General features: G+C 41.7%; 1 protein-coding gene across 1 annotated transcript in view; it reads right to left on the bottom strand.

Annotated features, from left to right (window-relative positions):
* st6galnac5a (ST6 (alpha-N-acetyl-neuraminyl-2,3-beta-galactosyl-1,3)-N-acetylgalactosaminide alpha-2,6-sialyltransferase 5a) overlaps positions 1-15,729 on the bottom strand; it is a 44,653-nt gene extending 28,924 nt beyond the window's left edge. Inside the window, exons 1-2 of the mRNA XM_029452928.1 lie at positions 15,574-15,729; positions 14,597-14,800 (exon numbers count right to left, since the gene is read on the bottom strand). Coding sequence (XP_029308788.1) covers positions 14,597-14,800; positions 15,574-15,588 — 219 coding nt within the window. The 5' untranslated portion in view covers positions 15,589-15,729. The remainder of the gene's footprint in view (positions 1-14,596; positions 14,801-15,573) is intronic.
* Positions 15,730-26,654: the final 10,925 nt, after the last annotated feature.

Below are 26,654 nucleotides of genomic sequence, written 5' to 3'. Positions count from 1 at the left end.
ATATATATACACACCATACATATATAGATTATACACATATATACACCTCTATATATATATATATATATATATTATATCTATCTATAGATATATATTAGATATCTCTACACACACACAATATATATATATCTATAGAGAGATATATAGATAGAGAGAGAGAGATATATAGATATATATATACACCTATAGATATACCCACACACAGATACACACAGAGACACAACCACAATAGAGATAGATAGACACACCCAGAGATAGAGATAGAGAGATGAGATAGATATATATATATAGAGAATATAGACTATATATATATATCTATATATATATATACCCACTAGAGACATATAGGACAATATATATATATATATATATACACATATACATATATATATATATATATATATATATATATATATATATATATATATATATATGGGGTATAATCTACTACATTTCAGGGTCAAACATTGTACTTTTCTACTCCTCTATATTTATCTCACAGCTGGCTTCACAAAACATGATGAGCTTCTAAGATACAATAAATCATTTTGATAAGATCCATGACGGCAGATGAAACATCAGATTGTTGTAACGTCACTTTTCAATACATGAAAGAACATTGGGTGGTGATGGCGTAGTGGTCTAGTGGTATGCCTTCCAAACAAAACACCAGGAGGTTGTGAGTTCAATACCAGAGCTCCCAACATTGTTTTTTTTAAATTGCATCATCATCGTTTCGCTTTCTTCTTCTACGATCTTTTGATGGTACCCAGCTGGAGAATTAGCGCTACAAACTGTTTATCCCGACTTCTAATATTTGGAATTTGCGCCACGTTTCTCACAAGTACTCAATTAAATAACAATTTGTCACTCAAAGGAGGTAAAAGTCTTAAAATGAAATGTTGTTAGCACCTCTAAACTTCTCACATCGTTTCATTTGAACAATTTTAAGCTCCAAAAGTTAAACTGATCCGATAAACACTAAAAATGTTTCCTCTCCCAATAATCATCTCGGATTCAGCTTGTAATTAGAAAGAGATTAATTTACAAAACACTGCCGGATGTTACGAGTTCATGGAGTAATAAATGGAGACTTGCTAATAGCAGCTGTTAACAGTTCTTATAAATCGCTTCATTGCTTTGATCTTTAATGAAAACATGCGCTTTTCACAGGGAAGGAAACAACTGGCAGCACGACCAGCGTCACTTCCTGTTCATCCATCACAGACTCCATGTCCTGACCTCAGCTTTCCAACTGTTTTAAAACTTTATGATTCAATGGTTGGCTCAATCATATTTTATGGAGCAGGGATGTGTGTGTGGGGGTTAAGGATGCTCCTGACGGTGTTGCTCTCCAGAATCGAGGTGCTTTTCTTGAGGCTTCATAAATATACGGCAAAGCCGGCGACACGGGATGTGTGTCATGTCTTATGAAGCAGAGATGTGAAATAGTTCAGCTGTGGAACAGAGCGCACAGTCAGCAGAGGTGTTTGCAATACCTTCTCTTTCTCAATTACATTTTGTTTTCAGGAATACATTTGCGGTGCGACATAAATACAGTCAGACAACAACAACAACTTGAAGAACCGCGAGTAGCTCGTCTGAAGGTCACATGCCGAGTTGGCTCCCAGAGACTCAGACTTTCAAAAAGGCAAACTCTAATGTAATGAATCACAACGCTAATGTTAGCTGCCAGGGTAACGGCGATGCATTTGCTTAATGGTGACGCACCTGAGATGTGATAATAGCCAAACTGGTGATGGGGAACATTCGAGCGCGCGTCACGTTCACACAGGTTGATCTCCACAAGGAGAGAAATAATTCCTCACATCAGTAAATCGGCTGTGTGGAGGTTGTTTTCTTTCCATCAGGATGATGAGCCTCCCCCACAAACACCGGGCTCATTAGTCTAATCCGGAGAGTCTTCTGCCTAGCAGGAATTCATAAGAACACAAACAATGTGCGCATGCATGCTAACAGCCTTCTGTCGGGGGGGGGGGGGGCTGCTCCCACAACGTTTACCTCCTAATGAGGCCTGATCAGACTGTCACGTTACTGCACGCTGAAGGAAAGGTGAGCCACTCACACTCACACACACACACACACACACACACACACACACACACACACACACTACTAAGGGGAAAAGTCATTACTTTATAAACCATTAGGTAGTTTCATTTGGTGGTTCCCAACATAGGGTCTGGGCCCCTCCAGTGGGTCACCAGATACATTTGAAGAGTTGTAAGAGCATTAATAAAAAGGAAAGTTCTGCAACTCAAATCTGTGGGAATTATTTGGACTTTTCTCAAAACTTTTGCTTCTCAGTGAAGTCTTGAATAAATATTCCTCTTTGAGCCTCGAACAAATATTTAAAATGACTCAAAGTAAAAAGTTATGAAGGAAATAACTCTTTGATGGAGTTATTTTGAAAGGAGTCACACTTTGAGCAGAACATTAATATTAAAAGTAAAGAACAAGTCCACCGCTGCACAACCGAAGCTTTAAAACGGATATGAATTCCTGTGCAGTCGCCGCGGTTCCTCTGGGGTATTAGCGGAGCATCTGATGCCATCATCATCATCATCATCATCATCATCAAGGCTTCTGTTGCATTATTAACGAGATGATGATGGAGGACGAAATTAACACTGCGATTACGAGCCGAGGAAATGGAGTCATCTTCGGCTCATAAACAGACAGATACTCTTTTGCATTTCTGAAATGAGCCTCTGCATCTGTTATTTCCTGGTAATTGTAATCGCTGTAGCCAGCTGTCTTCACATCATTCTTCTTCACTGTTCACAGCTCAGCGTTGATATGCTTTGAAACTTACTGGAGTTTCAAAGCATTAACAGTGATTGTGGAGGAAATGTAGGTATTTACTGCGGGGACCGTTTCTGAACTTTCCATTAACCAAAGCAAATCGCTTAGATTTGAAACAACTGAACAAAAAAAGCGTTGAAGCAACTTCACTCGTCGTTCCTTTTGTTTATCTCGACTGCAAATAACTTCAAGTTTCAAGGGAGTTCCTCCATGAATGAAACGTTAATCCCTGCTGGCGAGATCACAGAGATACACAAGCGCTGTTCCAATTCTTTTAATGAGGAAATAATTAAAGTTGTTATCAGATTGTTTACATATAGCTGGCCAACAATTAACTTAATTAATTTATAAAGAAATTAGAACAACCTGCCTGTTGGCTCACTATGAGCACCAAAGCTTGATATCGAGTTTATTACCTCGAAGAATTGATTCTATAAAGAAGCTGTCGGGCTCTAATTCGTTTGTGTTGTTATTCGTTCAGCGCAGGTTCGTTTTGCTGTGCAGAAGCTCAACAGAGGACGGGACAAGGACTTACCAACAACACGTCTTCTGAGGCCGTGACAAACCTGCTGAACTCAGACGTAGCTTAGAATAATGTCAAGTATTCAAATTCATCTCATAATCTTTTTAAAAAAAAAAAAAAGTGGGAAAAGGCTGTGGTGGGCTTCTTTTCTTATTTGGCTGTTTTCAATGCAACCTGAATTTCTTGTGTCTCTGATTAATCTTTAAACAGAGAAACAAATAATTCATTTTTTCAGTCAACACAACACAATCTGCAGATTCAATTTTAAATGAATTCAACAACAACAACAGCCGGCAGCGGTAGCGGCAGCGGCAGCGGCAGCGGGAGCGGCAGCGGCAGCGGGAGCGGCAGCGGGAGCGGCAGCGGCAGCTCTGTGTTTCCTTCACAAACTCAACAATAGAGCGCTTTGCATTGCTCTGATTCACGCCTCTAACTTGCTTCTTCTCGATGGCGGTCGAGGCTCACGGGTATTGTAATAGCCGACATAGCAGAGGAAACGCGCCTGGCGAGGGTAGGCCAGCAACGGAGAGAGATCCTCCCACACCGAGCGGCCGTCCCTGAACCCCCCCAGGAGTAAAAAAAAAGAAGCCATTGTTCATGCCAAAATGATGATTTAAAAGATGTGATCATAAAACAAACCAATATAGTCATTAGAGGATAACGTTGAAAGAACCTTTTTAATGAGAATACAACATTGTGGAATAATCTCTGGAACCAGCAGCTTCACATTTTTACATTTTAACTGCAGGAAATTGAGAGGTCTTTTGAGATCGTGTTGAGCCAGCGAGGGTGACTCTGCCTCTAAAATCAATTTAGTCGTACTGACAATCATGGAAACTTCCACTGCTGACCTACATGTCACTGTGACCCACTTGCTACTGCTGAGGTTTGTCCAAGATCTGAAGGAAGTTCAAATCTGAGGCAAACACTATAATGTATACAAACCTCAATTCTCTAGGAAGACGGTGCCAGGGTGAGAGGTGCTGGACCTGCAGGCTAAAATATACTCTGAAAACAAACACACCAACACTCACTCCCACAGTGATCCACACGGTTTGAAGAAGCTGTACGGACAAATTCTATCCTCCACGCTCCTCAAATATCTATTTCCCTGTGCCGACTGTGTTCAACTCTGCTGTGGCAGCAAGGAACCAGTTTCAGACCAGAGAAGAGAAACAACAACCAGGAAAGACGACTCCAGACGGATGGACTCCTTCGCTTCAACTAACGATCGATTAACCAATCGTTTGGTCTATAAAATAACCCTTTCAAATGTCCGTCCCAGTTTCCTAAAACCCAAAGATATTCACTTTAATATGACATAAAATACTGAAAGAAAGAAAGAAGAGGCTAAAAACAGAATCTTCTTTCATTTTGGCATGAAAAATTACTTTAACGATTAATCGAATATCAAAAACGCGATTAGTCGACTAATCGTTTCAGCTCTTTAACGCACCAGGAGACAGATCTACTGTACAGATGATGCTACGAGTACATTAAGTATTTTATTCTCAAGCCAGCTTACTGTATCGAAAAACAAAACACAGGAGGCGTCAAAGTAAAAACTTTGTGTTTTATGCTACCTTCATGTCTTCAGTTATCGTCATTACGAGATTCTGACGCAGTTAAGACTCCGATATATCCAACATGGCAGATAATAACAAATACGGATTCCTCTCATCAGCCAAAGTCCAGGATCAGCTCTACTGTTGTGCAGAAGGCGGAGGTAAAACACCAGAAGAAGAGTTTGTGGAGTTTAGCGGTTTTGCTAGCGTTAACCAACAACTGGATAATAACTTGCATTATTGGACTACAGGCTCGTCTTTACAGGCTCTCACTCACATAACTCCCACATCCATACACATCATCAAACGCAGGAACGCTGAGGTTCACCTTCTGTAGAACATTTTCTGTTTTTGAAATCGCTGGAGCCCCTTTTTTCTGTCAGGAAAAGGAGAATGATGGCCGACTTCAGTGTAACTTCAGCTGACATTATGACAGAGGAGAAGAAGAGTCTACTTCTACAGCCTGACATTAAAACACTCGAGTCTCTGAACTCTACGGGAGAGATGAACACCATTCCTCCAAAACATCTCTTGGTCTTTTGATGCAGTGTAACATGTCACGCTAACATCTCCCACGGGTGTTCAATTGGGTTGAGATCTGGTGAAGGCCACAGCATATGATTCACACTACTCATTAAACCCTCCAGTGAGCTTTGATTTCATCAATTGAAGCATCTGCATTTGTTTCTGCACAAATTAAATGTCACATAAGCAAAACACTTCAATGCCACAGAAGGCGGTTTCTTCTTCTGAGGTTTCCTCTGAAACTTTAACTCAGTCATTTCTTATTTTACAAAAACAAAAACGTTGCCAACTCTTCCCTCCTTTGCTCCGCTTTTGGCCAAGAAGCTTCTTGTTTTGGCAAACCCCAGGCCTCCGCAATTAATAACCTTGGTATCCAATATGTTTCTAATCTGGGGGGGGGATGCTCACGGCATACAGAAAGCGTTTACGCAAAAACACAAGTAACAGTTTGATCATTCCCCTCTCCCACCATGGAGGACATGCTCATTAATCACGTCTAAAGAGCTGAGTAATGTCGCCCGCCGCGTAGGTCTGGGGAGCCGGAGGAAGGAAAAGCAAAGAAATTGGGTTTTATTGCGATGCTTCCTGCCAGCCGTCTCTTTGCATTTGCCCTCAACGATGCGGAAGCCAGCGGCGGCTCATCATCTATCTCCTGATGTTGTGCCAAAAGGTATCATCCATTTATCATAGCTTAACCTTTTCAGATTCTTCACAGGTCTCTCAGGGGCCAAATAAGGAGAGCGCCCCACAGGCTCCCGCTTACCAAGCACCAAAGGTTAAAACACGCAGAAGCATGAAATCACCATTCAGCTCGTGACACAGGTCTCCAGAAATTTCCCTCCACTTCCTTTATGTTGAAAATGTACGATTTCACCAGTGATTCCCTAACCACAGAATGCCAAAAGGCATCAAGTGTGAGATTACTGCATCGAGGGAATGCTTATCGAGAAGGCAGAGCCCCCCCCCCCACACACTTCCACCCTCCCACTCTTCATTCATAATTGCTTTCCAGGCCTGCATTGGAAAGAGCCTGAAGCTGTGTTATGTTTGGCGGGAGCAGAATGCACTGGAGATAAGTTGAAATCCAAGACTATGCCCCAATTGGGACCACTGCAGCATAACGAAATCACTATTCTCTTCTCTTCAGTCGAAACGCAGCATTTTTTAGTATTCCAACAAGGTCTCTGCATAAAAATATTGGTTATCTGGCGCTAATGTTATGTGCAGTTCCCATTATAATTTAAAACTCCAAATAGTAAAAAAAACATAAAGACAGACCTCACACACACACACAAGTTCATGCACACACACAGACCTGCAGACATCTCAAACACTGATAGTTTGCATAAAGGGAGTGAGGAGTCTTTTGCCACTAGAGCCTAATTGGAGAGTTTTCCGTTTCGCTATCCAGCTGGCTGATTGCATAGCAAAATCCTAATGATCGGTGAAAAATGGCTTTTGTTGCTTGGGAGAAAACCGCAGAAGATGTGGCTGTCTGAGATGAAATATTAAAATATCTCACTTCTCCAGCTGTCACTAAAGCTGTGGTTGGGAGAGGGGCGCCTTGTCATGTCTCCGTGGCACAGATGGCTTCGTTCTCCTTGGCTCCGAGCAGAGCGTACCTAGTCAAAAAAAAAAATAACGACTGTCCAGAGTCTGTGCAGAAGAATGTGCTTTGTGAATTTATGGTGGTAGCTCAGTGGGAGGGTCTGCAGCTGCACCACACAGCTCCTGGCATTGGTTGCTTTGGTCAGACGGTTCACTTCTTTGGTCCAGACTGAAAAGTCTCAACAGCTATTGGACGGATTGCTTTGAGACAAACCTAAATCGTCAAACAAACTTTGGTGATCATCTGACTTTTTAAATCAGACGCCACCAGCAGGACAAAGCTTTCAGATCTCAACATCTACTAAATCAGTTGGCATAAAGTTTGGTTCCTACCGACTTCCCCTGACCTTTCCTAAAGCACCACCACGAGTTGGACGTTTTGGTTTTCAGTAAAATGTATCAACAACTATTGGATGAACCACAAACATCCAGATTCCCTGACTTTACTTGTAGCGCCACCAGCAGGTCACAAAATATTTCTTAGCATCCCCATTTAGTTACGCTAACATGGTGAACATGGTGAACATGGTGAACATGGTGAACACTATCAGCATGTAAGGAATGCATGGAATTAAATCTGTGGACTCTTTTATTTGTCTCTTTTGTTAAGAAGCCACAAGGTTTGACTTTAAATCACATGAAAACATCTCGTGTCTTGTCAGCCCAGTTCATCCCTTTCCAGCGTGACATCATGGTGCCCCTCATGTTTGATAAGACTCCTCGTCTGCACCGAAACCTCCTCCATTACTTCCCCCCCCCCCCCCCCCACCTGTCTCGCATGATATCAGTTAGGAATCTGCATGATAGTGGTGTCAGAGAGGCAATCAGAGGGAGGTGGTTACGCTGCTCGTCCTCCTGTCTCCACAGAGAGACGGGTGAGAGTGGTTTCCTGTCCTCCTTCTCCTTCTCCTCTTCACTGACAAAATAAAACGAAGGATACTGCTTGAAGAAAGGAAACCCTTTGGGATTTAACTCTATTTTTCGCTTTCGCTTTCTGCCTACTTCACTCTCTTGTCTCATTCTCTCAGGCTGAATCTTTCCCGGGTCCAATATCCTCTTTTTATCAATCTCTCTGTCCTTCCTAGGTTTGTCCTTTTCTCTCATTCTCTTTGCCCTCACTCTTCAAGAGTTTCTTGCCCCTTTCATCTCCATCCCAGGTTTCTTTCTTTGCGTCCTTATCTCTCCTCCAAAAGTCTTCACAGCACATCTACCGAGCAATACTGCTGCAAAACTAGAAATAAATTACACTAAACCACATCACACAGGTTGCATTGAGACGAATGGTACATGGATTAAAGATGCATAAATAGTGTCTGTAATATAGAAAACAATATATTTTATAAATTCCGGTTCATAACCCGATTTTCAATGTTTTTCAAATGTTTTAGCGAAAAAGTCTACAGAAAACTTTTAGGCTTCAAAATGTGTTGTGGGTTGTGATGAGTTCACCACTCTGGTGGAAGATAAAGTGAAACGGTCAAAGGCTGACTGGCACTGCATCGCGCGGCCAGTCAGCTGGTATCTCGGAAAGATCAATATGGTAGAGAGGTCAGCAAGCAAAGATGAAGAAGACAAATGTTCACGTCAGACGATCTTTTTCCAAACAAGGGAGAAAAGCTCATCTGTGACGTCAAACCGCAGACAGGACACAATGTCTCGGAAAACTGAATGCTAAATGTTTTAGGTGCATTATGCACTTCCACATGCTGTAGTAGCAAAGTGCATTTGAATCATAAAGTATTGATTGCAGCTCGCGGTGTCAGAAAGTGAAGGGTGATATAATAGCAGGTTGAAAAAGCATAAATGATGTTCAGTGGAGCCGCGGCACTAATTGATGTCCCTTGTCGTCAAAATGTCAATAACTTTATAGCCAAGAGGAAAAATAAATTGGTGGTTTACTTATGATGCTCGTCTGCTCGTGTTAGAAGGGGAAAATCAATTTTCATCCAAAGCTGGGTTTACTGACGCATTACAGACAAATCCTCATCAAATCAAAACGTACACTGTCTCTGAATATTGGCATTTCAAAGCAGTGAGAAAAAGAAAAGATGCTGCTGCGTGCCCCGTCAGCTGTCGTAAAATATGCATGTGCAATAAGACTTCCAGACTTAAAAAGCTAAAAACAACCTCCGGCATATTGACCACAAGAAATATTAACTGGATTGTAATGTCCTGTCTCACGAGGTTTATAATCATACAGTCACAACTTTAAAGGGTTACACAATTAAATGAAAATTCACTTTTTTAGGGAACCAAATACCAACTAAATTACTGAGAGAGAGAGAGAGAGAGAGAGAGAGAGAGAGGGTAGGGTGGAGAGAGAGAGAGAGGTAGTGTGAGAGAGAGAGAGAGAGAGAGAGAGAGAGAGAGGTAGTTGAGAGAGAGAGAAGAGAGCCTCGGAGAGCTGAGGAGAGAGCGCCGGTCTCGATCGCTCGTCTCTCCTCTGAAGAGAGACTCGCTCTGCCTAGGTCAGGAGTTCTTTATCTCCTCCTCTCGCTCTTTTCTTTTCTCTCTCTCTCGGCTCTGCTCTCTTCGTCTCCTTTTTTTCTTCTCTATCCTCTCTTTCTTTTCCTCTTGGTTTTTTGATAGTTTCTCTTTCCTTTATCATTTTTGTCTCTCCTTTTTTCTCCTCTTTTCTATTCTGGCTTCTTCTTAGCTTCTGCTTCCTCTCTTCTTTCTTTCTTTCTCTTTTTTCTCTCCCTCTCTCTCTTCTCTCTTCTTTTCTCTCCTCTCTCTCTCTCTCTCTTTCTTTTCTCTCTCATCTCCTCTCGTTTGTTTCTCTTGCGCTCTCTCCTTTCCTTTTTCGTGCCTCTCTTTCTTTTCGTTCGCTCGTGCTCTCTACTCGTCTCTCTTCTCTCTATCTTTCTTGTTCCTCCTCGCGCTCTCTGCCCCCCCGGTCGTGCTTCTTTTCTCTGAGTCGCCCTCGCGCTCTCTCCTCTCTCGCTCTCCTCCTTTTCTCTTTTTTTTCTTTTCATCGCTCATCGCTCTCCTCATGGCCTTTTCATTTACTGCTCGCTCTCTCGACCTCCTCGCGCGCCGCGCCGCTCTCGCTCGCGCGCTCTCTCGTTCGTATAATTCTCCTCCTCGCTCGCTCTGCTTGCTGTTCCGTTTTACTCTCTCTACTCATTCCTCTACTCCCGCTCTCTCTCCGCTCCGCTCTTGTCTTTCCTCTTTTCGTGTTCGGGCCGGCCGCCCCCCTGCGTTCCTCTTTTTCCTTCTCGTCTTCCTCCTTTTAGCCTCTCGCTCGCTCTGCCCTCTGAGTATCGTTTCTCTCTCCCCCCATCTTCCCACCTCTCTCCATACCGACGAGCAGACGGACCAAAAGACAGACAAAAGAGAGAGACCAACAGAAAGGAGGTAGAGAAGTAGGGGACTAGAGAGTCCTCTCTCGTCCTTCGCATTTCTTTTTCTGTCTTCGAGCTCTCGAGAGTTCCGTCGCTCTCCTCTCTCTTTAGCCTCTCGCTTCCCTCTCCTCGTTATGGTAGGTTTAATGTCGCGCGAGGTTATTTGACGCATAGAGAGCGAGAGCTCATTGCACCTCGAGGTACAAACAGGCTTAAACCAAATATATTTAACCAAATTATCCAGAGGTGAAAAGATGAATGCATTTGAGAGTCTGGATATTCTCCACAACAGATGAACAGCTGATGTTCATGCTTTCAGTTTATATTGCATTAGATGTCTGCACAAAGAGGCGCGATCACACATCATTGTCGGCACGGTGATTGATGTCATACTGCATGCGAGACGGTCCGTGTCCAGCTACATGATAAACCTAATAAAGTTTAAACCTCAGGACTAAACACTCTCATGCCTCGGGGTTAATTCTGTAATAAAGAGCTCACAAACAGCAGAGCGTCTTTCTGAGTTTTACTGTCACACTTGTAAGCAACTTCCTCTTCTCTCAGTCTCCATTTAGTGAAGCTTTCAAGGACCTAGATACACAGAAAGCTGCTTCCTTGTTATCTTCGACAGACCTATAGGGAAACTCCACATTTGATATTCAGAACGAAGTCACACGGCAGATATGAGAGTTATAAGGTCAATAAAAGGTCACGGCTATCTGTACTTTTTTTACTACACAAAATGACGTTGATTTGCATCGAATGTGTTGATGCATCAGACCGTTTACACTCAGCTCTACTGCCGGCTGCCGCTGCAGGGTGAGCTGAAGATGAGACTTTATCTCAAAAAGCCTTAAACCCGATAGTCAACAGGGTGGGAATACTTCAAACAGAGACTGAATAAAAAAAGGTGTCCTACACAGCAGCACAACTGCTATGCACGAACATCTCTCAGTCTTCTGGCTCGACCCTCAACTGGGGCGGACCGTCCTCAGTGCGAGGAGTCTGCGGCGGCAAACCACCCGACTCGCCCTGAAACACGGAGCCCGATTAGTTTATGATAAAATTGTTTATAACGCACAAACTTGTTTATAGATCTAGCTTCTAAATGTTGCTCTCAGTTGATGCCTTTGGCTTTAAAAAGGTAGCTTACAAAATGTGTGGTTAAGATTCCTGTATTTCTCCCTACAGATATATGGCAGAAAAAGAATATTGCAAAGTCAGTTTTCTCCAATATAATGCAGCCCTCGAGCACATCAGTCGAGACCACGCCTGTCAAGGCTGCTGCAGCACAGGAGATGATTTCAAGATGATGCACACAATGCAGTCATTATAGCAGCTGCCCTTGAGCCATGATTTCACAAACTAAAAGTTCCTGCCAGCAGAAGAGAGCCTAATAGTGCGAGTCGAAGTTCAAGAAGAAAGAAGGGAGGACACTAAACCAGCAACACAACCAGTTTCAGAGAGAAGGGCCATGTTTCTGCTGCACACTGTGCTTGGCTCAGATTCAGACGGACTTAGTAAATGCATTTATAGAGCAGTTCAGAGGATCGAACCTCTGATCATCCGATAAGAGGATGACACGCTCTACCTACTGAATCATCACCTGAGACTCAATCACATGGTGGAAGGAAAACAAAGCAAGGTTTCAAACATTGGCCATTCAAGCAAAGTCCTACTTGTCTGTCCCTGAAACATCAAGCGTCCGAACGCCTCTTCAGCTGCAGGGAACATCAGGAACCAGCCTGACTGCAGAGCAGGTGGACACGCTGACCTTCTAATTGTTGTGCTAATGACCTTTAGTGCTGAGAAAAGTTTGTTTTATTAAATGTTTAAAATGTCCTCTGAACTGATCAAACTGTTTTGTAAAATATTTTTTTTTATGAAAATAAAATGCTTTACTAAAAGGTTTGAAAGATTAATGGTAGACATTTTTCTTATTTATGAATAATAAGAGTTAATGAATCGCCATTTTTGCATGAGAAGTATCTATTTAAACCAGACTTTGACCAATAAATCCTATTTATATTGTTATGTTGAGAGCCAAATGCCTTTAAATAAATGAGGACAAAAAGATGAAAATATTATTCTACACACACACACACGCACACACATACACACACACACACGCACACGCACACACACACACACACACACACATACACACACACACACACACACATTCTTTTCCCTTGAAAATGTTCCTTACAAAAAAAGTTGAAAATGGTCGTTTCCTTCTGCTCACATAGGCATTAAGTCACCATGACTACATGCAGTTAAGCACAGTATGTCACACATAACGTGAACTGTGAATTCATTGTGCACTTCATCGCCAGCATGCGTTCCCTACAGAGCCGAGCGACTCGAAAGGAAACTTTCTTTGGACAGACGAGCTGCATTTCTCCTGAGAAAACTCTGTCAGCTCAACTTTTCACAGCAATCAACATTAGAGGTTTCTGTACCAATGAGATTTCTTTTAATGAATAATAGTTGCACCTTCTGTTGCCAACCTGCGGTACTTTGTCACAAGATTAAGTGACTCTTCAGAGCCTCTGGTGTTTAATTTAGCAGAAATTCATTTCCCAACCAGGCTTCTTTTTCCCCGACGTTCACGAACAATATGTTTACTTCTCAATCTGTCCAGCTGATACATGTTCACGCTGCACATTCCTCTCATCCACACAGCAGCAGCCTTCTTCTAAGAGCGCGGAGATGGCTGTGAAATTACTCATATGCAAATCAACCTGTGACATAATCTGCAGATGGAAAAGGATGTTTTCAGCAGCCAACATATCATTTCCTTGAAAGAGACGGCAACACTAAGTAGCCCTGTCATTCAAAGTGGCGTCAATCTCGTCGTGGATGGATTTCTGAACGGGTCTCGCGGACACAGACCTTCAGGCGTCTGGTGGAAGCCATTGTTAACATTACTTGGCAGAAATTCAATCAAATCGACTACAAAGAGACACAAAATTAAAACAGCGGTGCAGAACAACTAGAACTAGAGACCAAGGAAAGCAAAGTCGGGCAATGCCCCGTTCTCTACTTACTGCCCCTCTTCTTCCACCCTTCTTGCTCGGACCACGCCCATCTTCAAACTCCTCCTTTATTTTGGTCTCAACTACACACCTGTAAAGTGTGTTGACTGCATCTTGCACGGGTTGTGACACTATCACGGTGACAACATCCGTCTACATTGAGATGGATTTATAAACACCTTGCAAAGTACGTAAAACTGTTTCTCTGGTGGTTCCCGAGACAGAAGGTGTTCCTTAGAGCCATGACGACACACACACATAGACTCAAGATGAAAACAATACAAGCGTCATGGCTGCTAAAGAGGCACATTGACTACAGCGTTCAAAAATAAACTAGAAAGAAATGCATAAAAACTCCAGAACAAGATGCAAAATTATACCCAGAGACACCACACGACTGCAAACAACCATTGTTTGTGTCTCTTCCTGTCTGAGGCCCATGGTCTCATAATCTGTCTCATAATCTGTCTCATAATCTGTCTCATAATCTGTCTCATAATCTGATATGAACCGGGCCAAAACTTTCCATTTCTCTAAATCTTAAAAGATCTTAAATCCAATGGATTAAGATACTGTTGCACACATCATTCCACTCAGTGGTGCAAACCGCCCACTATCAACCAAATTGCCTGCAGGGAAACAGTCTTGTGTGTTGCCTAAAAAAAGCCTTTACAAGGTGATTAGGTCTGCTTAGCTTGCAGCGACTTCGCTCCCCAGTACTCACATTGATTGTTTTCTCCTGGCTTGGTAAATAGATGGAAGTCAATACACTCCTGCTGTGACGTCAAGGTTCACCTAGCTGCAGGTCTCCTGGGTTTACCAATTAGAGAGTAAGAATGCAGCCAAGAATTTCATTTGTAGCCTAAAGTGTAATTAGTAATGACAGGTGGGTATTGAGCGTGGCGCAACACTGTGCTGGAGAAAATTGTGATAAATGACAGAGGGGTGAGGCTCTCTCTCTCTAAAGAGCTGTGCAGGTAGATGACGGCTGGTCAATAGACAGGAGGGTGTGTGTGTGTGTGTGTGTGTGTGTGTGTGTGTGTGTTTCAGGAAGAGAAAGTGAAGATGCAGTGCACAAGGGAGAAAGGCATTTTGCGTCCACCCTCTCCATGCATTATGGGAGACTCGCACACACGCGCACGCACACGCACACACACATCTGTTTACCTTATGGTCGATGATGCCGCTGTATCCCTGGAGGACCGGGGGATGAGGCTTGGCCACCCTGACGGTGTTTTCAGTGGGCAGCTGCTCATGCGGTCGGGTGTGAGTCTCGTTCGCGTCCCTGGAAGCACCGTTGAAGCTGCCGTTGTACACGAGGAACAAGCTGGCGCACAGGAGGAGCACGAGGAGCACGGCTATCCCATGGCGCTGATACAAAGACACAAACAGATGCTGACTAATTATTCCCGTTGCACCGGACTGAGAGAGGCAGCCTGCGCCACCATCTTCCTCTGCTGGTTTATGGTCAATACCAACCACAACTTTCCGGAAGTCATGTCACGAGCGAACAAAACTTTTTTTTCTTTTTTTTTAAACTGCTGTTATCGATTTGATTTAAGGGCACAGGCAGACTCGTGAGATTGACAATATGTCAGGTTGTTAATGAAAATCTTTACTCCGTTTGCATGCATGCATTTTAATGCTCCGGTGCGTTCAGGAGCACATCTGCACGGGAATTTACATCAAGCTGATAAAGTAAAAAAAGTTCATATCGATATCTTGACCTTGTAAGTAGAAAATGTGATCTCAGGTTATACATCAATAATCACAGATGCCGATAAACAGCTCGTGACACTTTTATTTTGATTATGTGCATCTATTTTTTATTCCAAAACGCGCATCAATACAAGAAATATTAAAGAGAAAAGATTTAAGCACTTTTTAGATTTATGTATCTACATTAAAAAGCAGGAAAAGATAACACCCAGCGCCCCGTGCTTCATGCTGTCTAGTGTTTATTATAAGAAAAAAGCCGGAGCTTAGTGCCAAACAGAGCGCACAGCTGGATATCCATTGTTCAGATCCTAATCTTTTGATCCTGCAAAGTGCACACAGCAACGTTAAGGCCTTTGGAGCGCACTTCACTGAACAATGCTGGGTGTATAAGCGAGCACAAACAGTTGCATGGCAGAAACCTTTACCATAGGTGTCTTCATTTTGCGGCGCGCGGTCTTATCGCTGCAGCTCAGTGCGTCTGACTCCACTTTCTCTCATCGTCCAGCTCTCCGCATCTCGGATCCACTGTAGTCCGTCCGCGCTGTGCCTGCCTGCCTGTGTGTCTTCAGACTGGAGCCCAGGCGCAATTCATACTGTGGAGACCGAGGCGACAGATGTTCACTATTGTACCTCTGCTGGGTCTTAAAGCCCCCCGAGTTCGAGCGGCTGCAGAGCGGAGGCGCAGCGCAGTTAATTAAAGAGACTACCTGCAAGAGGGTGATAAGGCCGTTTTGTTTAATGGTTATTTCCTGCTGAGCAGTATTTGATGGAAATCTCTGCTCGGATTACTCTGGAGTACAGTGAACCCACGCCATGTCATCTTCTGGCATCTCCTGCATAACATATGAGGTGGATTATCAATGCAAGAGAAATTAAACAGCTGCGATTATATCTTGGAGTGCAACCAAACTCTGAGTCATTGTAAAGCAAAGAGGTGGTGTTTATGACTCAAGTACTGCACTTATGAACGCATATGAGGTATATGACCTTTACCTGAGTATTCATGCCACTTCATACCTCTATTCAACACAGTTATGTACACAACACATAAAATAACATATGAGCTAATGTTACAGATTAAACTACTCTACAGTTTAATTTACAATAGAGTGCATTGTAGTGAATATTAGCTCCACCTTGACCAACAGTGTAAAGTATGATTTATTATATATATATATATATATATATATATATATATATATATATATATATATATATATATATATATATATATATATATATATATATCTGTCTGCCTGCCTGTTTATCTATCTATCTATCTGTCAATGGATCAGAAAACGTATTAAACATCAGTTCAACAGCTTTTGATCCTCTTCTTGATCCGTCCAGTTTTCTCTTTTACTCAATAGATTTCACATTTAACTCTCTCGGTTTTGTCGTATATATTGAAAAGTGTTGTTATAAATAATGTATGCTTGCTTGCAATACTAAAAGCCATCCAACCTAAAAGCTACAGAGGTATACTGTACTGATACCGTTTCTTTTATTTAATAAGCTGAAAACGCTTTGCTTTTAGTTGAGCTGACATTGCAGGCCCATTAGTCTTAAAATTAGACTTTAAAATAAAAGTGACCTACATCATTTTCAGTGTTGCATCAACATTGTTTCATCATCCAGCTGTGGTGCTGAATCTGTGCGGCTCATGGTCGGTGTCTTTGTGGATGCAGAGTGTATTAAAGTCTATCTGTGCACATAGAGTGCAACAATCAGATGTTTGTTTCTACACTGAAACAACCTCTTGAAAGCTTTTAGATGTGCAGCTCTTAACTCTTGTTTAATGTTTCAAGCAATAGCAACAGCAGTTTTCCATAAATAAGACTTAATATAACTTCATATAAGCTACAGAATATCAAATATCAGCAGAGAAAAACAAAACAAAAATGGCCGAGGACTTAAGATCCAATGGGCATATGCCCTCGTGGGTTCGAACCCCACTCCTGGTATTGTACCAATGTTCATTTCACCTGCTTCCTGAAATATTGACATTTATTGTACACACATCTATATTGTAAAGTTGGACTCTTGTCAACACACTACTGGGAGAAGAGTTGACGTGGGGGCCCAGGGCTCCTGCCTGTCTTTTCTCTGTACTCCTATTCACTTGCTCTGTCATTCTCTCTCATGGCTTCTCCTACCACAGCTACGCAGATGATAATAATATAATAATAAGCTTTATTTGAATAGAACCTTTCATACAAGAATTGCAGCTTCACAGCAAAAACATAACAATGAGTACAAGGACAGAGTAAGAACATTTACAGAACAATAATCACAGTGTAGATGTCAACGAGTCTGAAGTACCATTATAACAATAGCCGAACTAAAATAGCAGAATTAAAATAATATAATATAGCAGAATTAAAAAATAATAGCTGAATTAAAATAGCAGCTAACATATTATGGTTTCCCCAATTGTTAGAGTTGTGTTAAGCTGGTCGATACTTTACTTCCCTTTGTCCCCATTGTACAAAGTAAGTTAAAACACAATCGTCACTGCGAGTCCCAGATTTTGTTTATGGTAAAATCCAGATAAAACCGTTATTAAACGCGCTGGTTTAACCTTTTCAGTCTAAGGCAATACCTGACTACTCGTCTTCTCTGCTGTGACTCGTATGAAATACCTCTATCAAATATCTCTTAGGTCAAAGGACTTCAATATTTAACTACTCCTCTGCTCTGCTGTGAGAAGTATGAAATATCTCTGTCAAATATCCACCCTTGCTTCGCCTTCTCCTTTCCTTTCTTTAAATGATGCTAAAACCATTTCTTCACTTACACCAAGCAGGTCCATCAAGAAGCAAACACAAAACCCACAAATTAAGCTAAAACGCATTATGGTAAAATATAAAACATATCATTAAAAGGCTAAAGTAAAGAGATATGTTTTTACTTCTGAAGATACTGAGCGAGCTTGCCTCCCTAATGTCTGCAGGTAAAGTGTTCCATAGCTTTGGTGTATAATTGCTAAAGGCTGTGTCCCCGATTTTCTTTTGGATGTTTCTGGGAACATTTAATAAACCAGTAGCGGATGATCGTAATGTTCTTGGGGGCACATAGTTTATTAAAGAGTTGGCAGTGTAACTTGGTGCGGTTCCGTTCAGGGCTTTGTATACAATATATTAAAATCAATTCTAAAAGTTACTGGAAGCCAGTGTAGAGCGGCTAACACTGGACTGATGTGGTCTCTCCTCTTGGTTCTAGTCAGCAGCCTCGCTGCAGCGTTTTGGATGAGCTGAAGTCTCTCCGTTGTTTTTTTTGGGAGGCCGGTAAAAAGTGCATTACAGTAATCGAGTCGGCTTGAGATAAAAGCATGGATTAGTTTTTCAGCATCCTTTTGATTCATAAATTGTCTGATTTTAGCTATATTTCTAAGGTGGAAGAATTATGTTTTTGTCACCTTGTTTATGTGGGATTTAAAGCTTAGATCTGAGTCTATGATAACACCAAGACTTGTGACTTCAGGTTTAATCAAAGGAGTAAGTTTCCCCATGTTATTCAGCATCATCTCTCTTTTTGTTACAGGACCTACTAGTAGGATTTCAGTTTTGTTCTCATTTATTTATTACTGACAGACAGGTGGTGATGGAGTTAACAGCTGTAGTATCATTTGATTCAGCAGAGATGTACAGTTGCGTGTCATCTGCGTAGCTATGGAAGCACACATCGTGTTCTCTAATGATGTCCCCCAGTGGTAGCATGTATAGAGAGAACAGTAATGGACCGAGGCAGCTCCCTTGTGGAACTCCAAAGTGGGCATCATGCTTCTCTGACACATGATCTCCAAGCCTGACAAAATACTTCCTCCCTTTGATATATGTTCTGAACCAGTTTAATACACAGTCAGAAAGACCAACCAGTTTTTCCAGACGATTAATTAGGATGTCACGGTCGATCGTGTCGAATGCTGCGCTCAGGTCTAGCAGGATAAGAATTGAGACCTTGTTTGTTTAGTCTGAGGTCACTAATTATTTTAGTCAGAGCAGTTTCGGTGCTGTGGCATGCTCTGAAGCCTGATTGAAATTCCTCCAGGATGTTGTTTTCTTTAAGAAAGGAGTTTATTTGGACCGAGACTATTTTTTCTAGTATTTTGCTGATGAATGCAAGGTTAGATATTGGCCTGTAGTTGGTCAGCGTATTACTGTCTAGGTTAGGTTTCTTTAGCAAGGGCTGTTTTGAAGACGTCTGGGAAGATACTTGTTAGAAGAGACGTGTTCATAATATATAGGACGTGACTTGAAATGCTGTCGAATATCCGCTTAAACTAATTAAATGATTTCATACATTTTTAAGCTTGGTTTTCCTGAAAGAGGATCATTTAGTGTTGAGGAAGTAATAAAGTTAAATGTAAGGTTGAGAGAGCAAGAGGAAAAAGTAATGTCAAAGAGAAAGATTAAATCTGAAGCGTTGAAAACAATGGAAGAACATAAAAGACAGTTTATGTTATGGGAGAAGGAAGCAGAGAACAGGGACAGGAAGAAAGTATGTGGATTATTTGCAAAGACAAATATAGATGAAAGTACAGACAAAGGGATTATGAAAATGTCAAAGAATGTGTAAAGGCTGCTATTTTATCTGCTATTTTAATTCAGCTATTTTTATACAATTTTAATTCTGCTATATTATATTATTTTAATTCTGCAATTTTATCTGCAATTTTATCTGCAATTTTATCTGCTATTTTATCTGCTATTTTAATTTCGCTATTTTTATAATGGTACTTCAGACTCATGTACATCTACACTGTGATTATTGTGCTGTAAATGTTCTTATTCTGTCCTTGTACTCATTGTTATGTTTTTGCTGTGAAGCACTTTGGGCCGCAATTCTTGTATGAAAGGTTCTACACAAATAAAGCTTATTATTATTATTATATTATTATTATAAAGAATGCTGTAGGTATCGGGTCAACACAAGAGGTGGAGGAGTTACACTCCATCACAGTTTCATGAAGCTCAGTTAGTGTGATGCAGGTGAATGTTCCCATGGTTACATCACAATGTTTGCAGATGTTCTCTGTGTCTGCATCAGAAGTGATGCTGGCTCTGATTGAAGTTATTTTATTATTGAGGAACAATGCGAGTTCTTCACACTTTGATGCAGAGGACTGCGGAGGAGTGGGGACGGTGTTCAGTAGTTGGTTAATAGTCAAGAATAGTATTCTAGAATTTCTAACATTCTCTGTGATAATCTTAGAAAAGTAATCCCTTCTTGCCAGCTGCATTGCTTTACCATAGGCAGCCATGGATTCTTTGTAGATATCATAGTTAACTGTGAGCTTAGTTTTCCTCCATCTTCGTTCAGCTGCTCTGCAAGTCCTCTTAGTCTGAGTAACATTGCTGTTGTTTAACCATGGGGAGATTCTGTCAGTGGATTTATTTGTTACCTTTAATGGAGCAACAGTATCCAGGGTAGATGACAAGGTGTTGTTTAGATTTTCAACCATGAGATTTAAGGAGCAGTCTGAGCATGGCTCACATGATCTCCTGATGTTAGAGAATGTTTCCTCTGCTGTGTCATCTAGTATTCCTTTTTTGACCACTGTCTCTCTTTTGGTCTTTGTTAAGATTAGGTTAGCATCAAAAAACACACAGTGATGGTCAGATATTGATAATTCTGAGACCTTATCGATGTCCAGCCTTGTCGTTATCACTAAGTCTAGTGTGTTACCATGCTGATGAGTGGGTTCACTGATATTTTGTTTTAGATCATAGCTGTCTAGTAACTTTTCAAGTTCAATAGTCTTGGGATCATTCTTCTTATTTATGTGAATATTTAGGTCTCCATGCAGGATTATTCTTTCACATCTAGTGATGCTGAGTGAAATCAGCTCTGAGAATTCCTGTAGAAATAGTGCTGAATATTTTGGCGGCCTGTACAATGTGATGATGAGCAAAGATAATTCTGCTTTGAGCTCAATAGCAAGATATTCAAATGATGTAAATTCACCCAGGTCAATGTCATTACATACATGCGACGCTGATAAGATAGCGGCAATCCCTCCACCTTTCCTATTTTGCCTGAATGCCTGATAGGTATTTATAGTTTGGAGGACACGTCACAGTCAGTGTTGCCACACCAGTAATGTTGTTTAACCAGGTCTCAACTAGGAACATACAGTGCAAGTTCTTTTGAACTATCATATCATTAATCAAAAAAGATTTGGTAGCCAGTGATCTGACATTCAGAAGAGACACTTTCAGCTGCAGGGAGTCTATGACAGGAGTCAAAGCTGGTCCTGGATGTGCACTGATATATCTAAGATAACCAGACGCAGTGCGTGCTGAGCACTGATTATTTAGTCTGGTAGTAGTCAAGACAGGAACGGCATGACCAGTTTGGGGGAGAAGAATGGGGGATGATGGTGGGGTATGATGGTTTTGAGCGGGTGGTTATTTGAGGTGTCAGTTTAAGACCACCTTTCACCAATTTGTTCATCCTGTCGCTAAAAGGGAGGAAGGGAGAGGAAGATGAGGAAGAGGGGGAGGGGAGGGGGTAGGGTGTCTCAATGCTACTCCACAAAATTTCAACTTCATCCATGTCTGGCGGTGGAGTTGAGGGACTGGGGTCCTTGGTGTGCAGGCTTGTTGTGGCTGGTACTGCAGCAAGGTCACTCGCTCCAGTTGTTTGGACGTCATCATGGTGGTTATCTGGTGGTGTGGGGGATGGTGTCTCCTTGCATTTAGCCAAAGTTGGGTGGCTAATGGCGTGATCTATATTGGAAGCGATCAGTTTTTCTCCAGATCTGTTTAGAAAAAATCTATTTCTTCCAAAAAGGCCTCTACGCTGCCAAAACAGATTGAAGTTGTCAATAAAGTTCACTTTGTGCAGGGGACAGATAGCCACCTGCTAAAACGATTCACTCCTCACCTGGCTGGTGGGATGGGACCACTGATGTATGTTTCAATGTCTTTAGAGCCTACAACTTTTAGCAGTTCTGTAAAGTCACGTTTTAGTGTTTCCGTTTCTCCCCCTGAGATATCATTATTCCCAACATGAATAATAACCTTGTTCACATATTTGTGGACAGACAGCATTTCTGGAAGTTTTGTTCTGTTGGCTTCTGCGTTCCTCTGCGTCTCGTTCTGCCCAAACGCCGCGGGACTGACAGGTGAGCTGGGTCCTCCAGCGGCGATCCAGATTTGTATCGGTAGTAATCTGTTTTCCGGTGGGGCATTCCTTGCCGTGTTCACTGCTACAATCCACGGTTGCATAGCGGGGGTTGATGTTAGCCGTTGCCGGCATAATGGCAGCAGGGGCCAGTCTCTTTCTGTCAAGTCGGGTTCTTCTAGTTTGTTAGGGGTGGCTTTCAGTCCTGCTCCACGCGTATTCCAGGTGACCCTCAACTGTCTTTTCCCAGATCTGCCAGGTGGAGGCACTGATCTGGGCTTGTCTGGCTGACATCTCTCAGTGGATGGTGGTGAATGGATCAGGCCCTTGCTACATCCAGGCCACGGTCAAACCATACACCCCGGCTCGCTCTCTTCGCTCTGTGTCGGCTAATTGGCTCGCTGCTCCATCACTGCGAGTGGGACCCAGATACACTTCAAATATGGTGGAACGACCTCCCCATTGATGTCAGGACAGCAGACAGTCTACACACCTTCCGTCGCAGACTGAAAACCCACTTGTTTCGACTGCACCCTCGGCCAAAAAACGGAAAAATTATCTGTTTTCTGTCTCTGGAACTAAATTGGTTTGGCTTATTTGAAGCTATTGTTCTGCAGTTAAATGATTTCACCTATTTGAAGTTAATGTACTTGCAAGATTCTTGCTGTTCGGAGTTGTATCCTCATGATTGTTTGCACTAATTTTGTCGCTTTGGACAAAAGTGTGAGCTAAATGAACTGTAATGGTATTTTAGGTCATTTACTTAGTTTAGTTTAAAGCATTTGTTAATTTCAAGAAAAACTGCTCCATTGAAACTGCAGTATAAATCATTCATTCATTATTCTAAATGTTATTCTTCCTACATGTTGAACTGCTTGCCTGCACTATAGCACATTTTTAGATCAATCAATTAATTCATATGAATCATTCGGAAGTGCATAATTTTAGCATAATTAGTGTCACATGACATGACTCTTGTCAGGAGCTTATTAGGGAATTATTTTCAGTTTATGTAATGAATCATTACTCATTTATAATTTTTTACATCTTTTGAGTTTGTCGTGATCCCTGAAAACCCAGTTAGAATTTTACATTTTTTATTCAAGAAAGGGACGAAGATACAGAACCAGGATGACCCATTCCCACTCCTGGTATTGTAATATTGACATCATGAAATCATGTACAGGGTAACTTGGAGAGGGACTCTGTTGGACTATTGTCAACTCACCGCTGGGAGGAAGCATTCGTGGGTCCCCTCCTCTTTTCTCTGTGCACCTATTCACTTGCTCTGTCATTCTCTCTCATGGCTTACCACATCTACGCAGATGACACTCAACTCTCTTTCCCCAGATCTGCCAGGTGGAGGCATGGATCTCTGCTTGTCTGGCTGACATCTCTCAGTGGATGGCCGCACACCACTTGAAACTCAATCTTGACAACTCCGGACTGTTATTCATTCCGGGTGAAGGGCTCTCCCGTTCAAGACTTTACCATCAACATCAGAACCTCAGTTGTTTCCCCGACTAGGAGTGCTTCAGTGCCAGCATCACTGCAACAGCCCGCTCCTGCAGACTCTGTACAACATCAGGAGGATACGTATACCCAAAACATACAAATACAGTATACATAAACATATACGGTACATATTTAATTAAGCTGATAAGAAATTAAGTCAAATAGTGATAATAGAGACATAAAATCTAAAGAAATTGAAAGAATAACAGAAATACTGTCAGTGCACTAAATGTAGAGAGCAGAGGGAATTCAGACTCAGGCAGAGGGAGAAGACTTGCATTATTCTTTTAAAGAGATGATATAAAAGCATGGTTCACCAACCAGGTCAGCAATACTTGAAACATTTTTTATTTTGGAAAATAAATTCTGGTTCACGGACGAAGACATGAGTATGAAAGTTATAAGTTGGTCAACATAAGCAGCTTTAGAAACAAGAAAAGAGAATTTCAAACTCAAAAGTTACTTTTAGGAATTAGTAATTAAAGGCCATGTTGAAAACAAATTAAAAAGCAACACAGCCCTCTATAATCAATTTCTTTATATTAACATGGATCACATAACTAATGTGTAAAAAGGTCGCTTGCAGTGACAAACCCACTGTGAAGTGTCACCAAACTCTGCAGCACTCATTAGCCATACAGAGTGTTTTAGCATCTTTTAGCTCGTTGTTTTGGTTTACAGTTCTGAAACCTTCTTGTTTTGATTCACTCTCACGTTCTTTTCTCATCTCATCAACAACAGCAGACTACACACTAGCTGGAAAAGGCGAAAGAGCCGGATGTTTACGTCATTACAAGGATGTAATTCTTTGGGATTGGGTTGTTTGTTTGTCAGCAGGATTACGGAAAAAAACTACTGTCCCGATTCATGATACTTAGTGGAAGGGTGTAGCATGGGCCCTGGAAGAACCCATTAAATGTTGGAGCGGATTCGAATCACGGGGCAGAGAGATGCATTATCTTTACTTATTAATTTGTCCTCGCTCTCTGAGTGCCCTTTGAGTTCTCTGTTGATTTAGTTCAGAGCAAAACACAGTTTAAAAGTTCTTCAGGTGGAGACAAACATTAATGCTCATGTTGCTCCATACCTGTTGGATGTTTCCTTAACTTTATAAAGTGATAATGTATCATTGTGTGTTTACAGCTTGTTTCTGCTGCCCCCAATTTGCCAAATATAGTTTAACTAAACAACACTGCATTCAGTGCAGCTTGTGATTGTTTACAGCATCAAAACAGCGCATGTCGACCGCATGGCCGGACAGGAACATTGATAGTGGATTATTCTGCAAGACCCTGAATACTTCAAACTACAATGTTTGTTTGTTATAATTAAACTTGCACATCCCATCAAGAATAAACTACTTCCTTGTGACAGTGAGGTCAGGTGCAGATTTGTTCAAAATGGATGCAACAATGGAGCTCTATGGCTCATAGGAATAAACTGTATCAATAAAAAATAAAAATACATAGAATATCTTCAGATTAATCCTTTAAATAATTTATATAATGACATCAGCTCCAGGTATCTCCTCCGGTCGCCTTTACTGCAGCCTCCGCACTTTAATCCCCGACACAATTGACACGTTAAAACCACATATAACAATCAATGCATTAAATCTGCAGTAGAGATGCTGCATGCTTCACCCTCATTTGAACGTGATTGTGTATAATCTGTTTATGAAAAAAACAAAACAGGTTCTCATGGGAGATGCAAGAGCGACTTCCCAGAAGCAATAATCCACATCAGCGTTGCCATCAGAGTCAGGGGGGAATAATGTGTAAGGTCGGAAGGCTCAACAACAACAACAACAACAACAACATAAGAAAAACAGTTTCAAAGAAAGGCCGTGTTTGAAGTGTGCACTTACTGAAGGCCAGTGAAAGGGCAGGAGGATCTCTGAGCTCATTCAGGGAATTTGGCAATTAGGCAAAAACAGGCATTTTCAGAGTTAACTGCAGCAGAGGAAGTATTCAGATCCTTTACTTAAGTAAAAGTGCTATGAAAATACTCCACTACAAGTAAAAGCTTTTAAAATATTACTCAAGTTAAAGTATGTGTCTATTTTCAGCACAATTTACTTAAAGCGTGTGTATGTAACATTGGAGAAGTAAAAAACAAACGGCCCAATGTTGCCAACTCTTTTCCAATGAGAGTAGCTCGCAGTAGTGATGTGTCCTTTCGTGCCGAGGCTTCGAAGCGTGTGTCGAGTAATCGCGGAAGATTTTTGTGAAGCGCGTATCGAGGCTTGTGTTGATGACGTATGTGATGACGTTCGAAGCCTCGCGAACCTGCCGTACCACGTGACTGATTCAGGAACAGGTTCGCGGGTTTGGCGTGCGATTTGAAATATAAGGGGGAGCGAATCGCAATTGAGCCCCCTCATAATCAACACTTTATATAACCGTGAATTTGTGGGTTGTTGTTGTCGTAGTATGCGTTGTTGCTGTTGACTTGTTGGTATTGCGTTTGTATTGGATCATTATGGAGCCAGCCAACGAGCGAAACAATTGTTATGCACGCCAGCATCATCTTCCTTGTGAGCAAGTAAAGATACCAAATCTAAATCTGTTGAAAGAATAATGTACATCCAACGTGTACTTTACACATCCCTGGTGGTCGATAAATCTAGCGAGAAAGTCGACAAGTTGGCAACACTGACAGTCCGTTTCTTCAGGCCTTTCCCCAAAGCCACTCCCCCAAATAGTCATAATAAATGTAAACAAAGTACTATTGTTAGTACTCACTGACAAGTCGAGTACAGGTAGACTAATTACAATCCTGCGAGAGCCACCAACACTAGATTTCTTTATTTCTTTTTGTCAGAGCATTGATTGCTGTCCCACCCTATTAAAAGTATTCATTG

The sequence above is a fragment of the Cottoperca gobio genome, chromosome 17 (genome assembly GCF_900634415.1).
Source record: "Cottoperca gobio chromosome 17, fCotGob3.1, whole genome shotgun sequence".
Lineage (NCBI taxonomy): Eukaryota > Metazoa > Chordata > Actinopteri > Perciformes > Bovichtidae > Cottoperca > Cottoperca gobio.
Note: the sequence above shows the minus strand (reverse complement) of the source record. Positions and strands in the feature narration are given on the sequence as shown.